Raw genomic sequence first — 6,828 nt, forward strand, 5'->3', positions numbered from 1 at the left:
GAAGGAGTGCAGCTATTAAACAGCACCTACTCCAACTCACAGGCTACTCTTGTCTGATCAACTAGTGGGATTTGAGCATTGATCTTATAGCACACCCTCTACACCTAACCACTAAGTGTGAATCCCATTTTTATGATTGCCGGATGCGAACCATGAACCCTCAGATTTTAATTCCTGTCCATGTTCGGCTCATTTTTTTTAAAAGATTTTTTTCTAATAACTATTTAGCAACTTGTTTTCACAAGCTCTAGAAAAGTAAAAATATTTTTGTGAACAAAACAAAAATCCGAAACTATTCTACAACCATCATCTGTTACTGTATATTTCATTTCTACATGTTAAAGTTTTCAATGATTATATTATGAAGTTAATTTCTGTAACTTATGTACATTTTTATAAATTGTAGTTAGTTTCTTTTATATTTATTCTTATTATTTTTGTCCCCCAGTGGCATAGCGGTATGTCTTCGGACTTATAACGCTAGGAACCGGGTTTCGATACCCGTGGTGGGCAGAGCACAGATAGACCTTTATGTAGCTTTGTGCTTAAAAACAAACAGACTTATTATTTTTAATCGTGTGTATTTCTGTGACTTCTGTTTACTTTATCATATAGCGAAACGTTTTTATATTAGTTTCCTTATGATTACTTGTTGGTTGCCACATGATTTTGCGTTAAAGTTAACCATCCTAGTGTAAAGTTTCATAAAGATATTTTTCTTTATCAAAAAACATTGACATACTTTATTTAAAGTTATTGTTTCTTCAATAGAAAACTAAATGTACAGTTTACCTACGAAGGAACAGGCCATGCAGTTTGTTGCTGTTTTTTCTTGGAAAACTTCATTAGCAACTTACAATTTGTAGTGGCGAAGAGTTGTAATAAAACTCATTTAGTTCGGAAAATGTGGTTAAATGTCTGTGGCATTTGTTCATAATTTGGCTAAAATATTCATAGTAATCATACAATGGATTTGGGTGAGTCCCATGGGCGGTCGAAGATACTGTTTTGCTATAGTTTTACTGTAATAGGAATAAAAATTATTGCTATGTTACGTTTTTGATGTATGTTTATTAATATTTTTAAAATGCTTTAGAAAGGGTTGAGACTAATGATTAAGATTTATGATATGTATTTTTGCCAGGATGCATGGGCTGAAGCTGGGGATAGACATTGAGCTGATAGAGGATAAACGAAACTCAATTTGTGCGTTTTCATGTTTGTTTTTGTGCTTTTTTCGTCCAGGTGAACTTCAAATTAGTCAAGAAGAAACAAAAGTACCATTCGTAGCAGAGAACAATGAACATACAACTAATGGGGAAGAAGTCACAAAAGAAAATAGCAGTATTAACCAACTACCAGTTGACGTGACTGGTGAGGACAGGAAAGTGGACAGGCATGAACAATCAATAAGCAAAGTTTCTACCTCTAATCTAGAAACATTTAGATGTCCACATTGTCTGTACACTACAGATAAAAAGGGTGGGTTAACAAGACATATGCGTATTCACGAACATCTTGTCAATTACGCTACCTTACCACCTGCATCATTACCTCCTATTTCCAAGTACTGTTCTGTCTGTGATATACAGTTTTGTTCCATGAATACATTTCAAGCTCACAAGCAACATTATTGTAGTAACAGGATAGTTCAATGTACACAATCAACAACAACAGCAAAAACTTCTTTCGAGTCCTCAGCTGCAATGTCCCCAAACTTTAAATCCCAGGAGTCTTCGGAACTTATAAACTATCAAGCTGTCGATTTGGTGGCAAAAGACTCACTAGATAATCTTCCTTCTTGTACGAATCCTACCCATTCTCTCACCGTAATGCCTCACCTCCCAGAAACTGAGGCAGAATCGATAACTCTAAACAGTTCTATGTCTCCAGGAACAGGTATGGCCAATAGAACATCATCTTCCATAAATGAGCCTAACCATCATAAAGCTACAGGAAAGTATATTCTCCCAGAAGTGAAATTATCTCCTTGTGAAAATTCAAATTCGTTAATGGAAAAAGATAGCTCAGTAAAGTCACAGTTAAATGACATTTGCGATGAAGATTCGAAGACAAAGAGTGAGAATGATATTGTAAGAAGATTATCGTTGGATGCTTCCTTGTCAGCTGAAAGTGCTGAACAGAAAACATTAGATCATCCGATTGATCTAACTATCAGGAAGAGCAACAATAATACCAATTGTTCTATGGTAGTGAGTGAGCACAGTCGATCATGTTTAGATGATAAAATTAAAGACCAAGTTAAAACTAACTCTACATATCTTACAAAAAATAAACCTCATCAGATCTATAAAACCGAGAAAACCACGCCTTTGGATGAGTCTAGTTCCGTATTTCATTCACCTCATTTGCAAATACCGAATAGCAAAATACATAAGAACAGTCCATCTAATCCTTTCTCTGAAATACCAAGGAATTCAACTCACTCTCAAGTTCTAGTCAAACAAGGAAGTAGTCAATGCAAAGAATGTAATATCGTTTTTTACAAATATGAAAATTACTTAATTCACAAGAAAAATTATTGTGCGTCGCGTCAACAGAAAACCGCAGCTAATAAAATCTTTCCAGCAAATTCTGTAACACAAAATACGAAATCTATCCAAACCAAGCCGTGTGACCTCAAAATGGGTTCTCTTGGTTCGTCAAATGAAGTGTCAGCAGTGGATAACATTCCGCAAACTTTGCCCAATCAACCTACAGGAAGGCAGTTTTATCAGTTCTTCTGTGTAGCTTGTGGTGTAAAATTCACGTCACCAAAAAATTTGAAGGCTCACCAAACATACTACTGCCCAAAACGAGACCAAACTGCCGAAACTGTACCATTAGAAACACCACAAGGACTCATATGTAGTCGATGTAAAATGTGTTATATTTCGGAAGATACCTTTAGGTCTCATCCATGCTTTGTGCATATACAGAGATCAATGTACAGCTCTTTTGATGCTCTAGGTATGATGGGTCACGCTACAGCTTCTTCTGCTAATCCTACTGAAGCTTTAAGTTTTAAATGCATTTTTTGTGGTTATATAGGTCATACAGTTCGTGGTATGCGCACCCACGTTCGTGCTCATCTGGAAAGAAATTCAACGCCACCTGAAGGAATGTATGACTTAAGTGTTGAGAAACAGAAGCATGACGGTAGTGTCCTATCTGAAAGCCATCAATCTCAAACTGATTCAGGCGATTCTACAGCTGTTAATCGCTCAGGCCAAGCTGAAAATAGATACCACCTAGAATCAACTTTCTTACTTCAAAATGAAAACAAAAGATTTGCAACAAAAAAACTTCATGTTAAGAACGCTAGTCCCTCAAATATCTCCGAAGATACTTCTTCGTCGTCTGAACAGGATGATAGTAAATACCGAACTTCTGAGACTGTGGCTAAAACCCTTTGCACTGAAGATGCTTATCTATCATCAATAGATCAGAATATTAAACATAGGAGCATGTGTAGGTCGCCAGTAATTGAAAACGATTCTTCTGAAACTTCACGCAGTTCACCGGATCATCAAGCCCAAAAGGAGACTGTAAGTCAGTTGAGAATTAACAATATTCATGATGAAAGTTCTAATACTGTTGAATCCTCATTTTCAGCATCTACTTTGGAAACACGCACTTGTAACACTGAAGGGGTCAGAAGACTTCCAGACCAAAGAGAATTAAATGCACGATCTTCTGATGAAGAACTATTCGACCCTTACTACCAATTAGTTAACGAACAAGCCTATTGGTGTATGTTGTGCTCGTATTATTCTAAATACAAAGGAAATGTTGTCCGCCACATCCAAAGTGCTCACAAAGACTTCGTCAATCCATCTAATACGGCAATGGTTCTGTTAAGCAGTTCTACGCTTTTTAATGATACTGATAGAATTCGAAAGCCTTCTGGTGAAATTGACCCATCCTGTCTAACATCAACTTTATCAAAAGAAAGTAACAGCCACAGCAAAAACTGCGTCATCCGAATAGATAAAAAACAAGCGGGACTTGGTCAAAATTTAACCAAAGAAGGGAAAGAGATTAACAGTTTTGAAAAGAGCTCTTCCAACACAAATCAACCTAAGAAACAGGGCCCGAAATTCTGCAAATCGTGCAATATATCATTTAAATATTTATCTACATTCATTGCTCATAAAAAATACTACTGTTCCTCTCACGATGGGGAAGGCATTGTTCACGAGGTGTAGCAAATGTCCTTTTTTACACTGTAATATTTTCAATACTGTTTTTCAAGCATCCTGTTTATTAAATATGCATATCGGTGATTTTATGTTAAACGTTTTGCTTTTTATATATAAATCATGTCAAATTATGAAATTATGAAAAATATTCGAAATTCTTCATTAAGTCAAAAACTTTGTAGAAAAAAAACAACACTTAAAAGCATTTATGTGGCCGTTCCAATAACATAAAGCAACAATTACACTGTTAGATTTCAAACCTAACTTCTTTGTTGTAGAACCTTAAATATTTCTGCACGTTTATGCGTATTTGTACATATTAATCATTTGGTAAACTGAATTCTGAGTTTGTTTCTTGTGTTTTTTAATACTTCGAATGTTTAAATTTATTGTATATATCTATATGATCCTGATCTGTATATTACCTGTTTGTGAAATGCATCGAACAGTATGTATATATATGTATAAATACTCAATAATTGCGTATTTTGTAAGACTTGTATATATCAAATTTAAGCGTTTGTTGTCCGTTGTTTTCTAAATCAAAGCATAAAACGAGATATATCCTGACACAATAAAAAGTCTGTTGTTCTGTCGTTTCTTAATAACAACTGTTTTAATATTCACAAGGAAAATATTGTATGATCAGCTTTTATGTTTATATATATATATTGGAGAATTAACTGATTCCTGTGTTATAATATTTTTTGTCTGTCCCTAGGCTTTTTTCAGAAATTCCCCAAAATTTTAGAAGTATTTCGGACTTGCATTGAAACTGAAACACAACTACCTACCACTTCTAATCCTTGTGTAACTAATTACGTATTACATCGTATTCGTGTCAGTACATCTGTTATTACGTAGTTTCAAGTTCAGACATTTGAACTCAGTTGTTAGTTCTATAAATAGTATATTGAATTATTCTGTTTAATTTGCAACTTTTTTATTGCACTTCGTGAGGAAGACAAAGCATAATCTCAAACTGTTATAATTCATGTAATAAATGTTTAGGCTATAACACTTCATGGAAATTGTTGAATGAATTTCCTGAGCTAAAATTATAGTTCCATACTTGAAAAAATTGGCTTTTATGTTAAAATTAGAAGTGCCTTTAACGGGAGTTAAACTTAAAATGTCTGAATAAAATAAATTAATTGTTAAGCTAGTTTTAGAAATTGTTTGATAAACTTATGCTTTAAATTTACAATGACATGGTACAAGATCGGATGTTTTCGTGGAGATTAAAAGAAAATTCCAAAGAAACTATTTCATTGACATTTTGGGAAAAATTAACCACAGATTTACAGGAAGAATCCGTTGGTTTCTCTTTCATCCACTAGTTTGATATTTTTCTGAAACTTAGACTATAATTTTAATACATCTTGGACTTGATATAGTTATTCCTGAAACCTGAAGCTCATATTGTTCAGCCACGTGGTTTGTGCCACTTCTACTACTACAGTAACATTCTTGATTAGACGTCTCTGGAGAGTTCTCTTGAGCAGTGGAGGGATAGTTTCTCTTAAGGGTGACTCAATGTATCATTTGAATCACAAACAAAATGTTCTGGGTTACTAGTATGAATCTGGGTTGTGCTAGTTAGGTACAGCTTTCGAAGGAACATGGACCGTGGCAGTTCTTCCTTGCTTTCTTTTTTAGTTACTTAGTGGCAAAGGACATTATTTGTTCCCTGATACCTACGTGATGCCAAAACAGAATACGTGTTTTAATCTCAAGCTGCATGAAAATATGCGACGAATGAATGGATATGTCATAGAAGCAGCATGTGTGTACGTGAATTATGTTGCCTTTGCAGACGCTCGGTTCGTATATATAAATGATAACTTCTAAATAGGGATTTATCTTCCATGAATATAGCAGTTAAGGACGTAGAAGTCATCCAGTAATAATTCATATCATCAAAAGTAAGTATAACCGTGATTAGATAAAATACTTTACACTTTGCAATACCACATTTAAAAAGCAAATTTGTTTAGTTACATATTACCAGTTTTACAAAACTCTAACTTAAACAAACATCCACAACGTCTAAACAACAAAAACAGAAAAGGAAGACAGAAGATAATGTATCCAATTTATTTCACAGCGATAAACTCTAACTTAAACAAACATCCACAACTTCTAAAGAACACAAACATAAAATGAAGACAGAAGACAGTGTAGCCCATCAATTTGAAAGCGATTAACTAGTATGACTTAAACAAACATCCACATCATCTAAACAACAGAAATAGAAAAAGAAGACAAGAGGCAGTATAGCCCATCAATTTCACAGCGATAAACTCTAAATTAAACAAACATCCACAACGTCTAAAAAAACACAAACAGAAAAAGAAGACAATGTAGCTCATTAATTTCACAGCAATAAACTCTAACTTAAACAAACATCCATAACGTCTAAACAACAGCAAAATACAATGTATCCCATCTATTTCACAGCGATAAACTCTAACTGAAACAAACATCCACATTGTCTAAACAATAGAAACAGAAAAAGAAGGCAAAAGGCAGTATAGCCCGTCAATTTCACAGCGATAAACTCTAACTTAAACAAACATCTACAACGTCTAAACAAAAGAAACAGAAAAAGAAGACAGTGTAGCCC

At 34.3% G+C, this 6,828-nt stretch overlaps 1 protein-coding gene across 2 annotated transcripts in view; it reads left to right on the forward strand.

Annotated features, from left to right (window-relative positions):
* The window catches only part of LOC106457333, a 51,693-nt gene extending 46,375 nt beyond the window's left edge, over nucleotides 1-5,318 (forward strand). The window contains exon 8 of one of the 2 annotated variants that reach the window (XM_022383386.1): nucleotides 1,246-5,318. In XM_022383386.1, coding sequence (XP_022239094.1) covers nucleotides 1,246-4,208 — 2,963 coding nt within the window. In that variant the 3' untranslated portion in view covers nucleotides 4,209-5,318. The remainder of the gene's footprint in view (nucleotides 1-1,245) is intronic. The other variant, XM_013916737.2, reaches the window with a different exon arrangement.
* Nucleotides 5,319-6,828: the final 1,510 nt, after the last annotated feature.

Source organism: Limulus polyphemus, unplaced genomic scaffold, assembly GCF_000517525.1.
Source record: "Limulus polyphemus unplaced genomic scaffold, Limulus_polyphemus-2.1.2 Scaffold16, whole genome shotgun sequence".
Taxonomy (NCBI): Eukaryota; Metazoa; Arthropoda; class Merostomata; order Xiphosura; family Limulidae; genus Limulus; species Limulus polyphemus.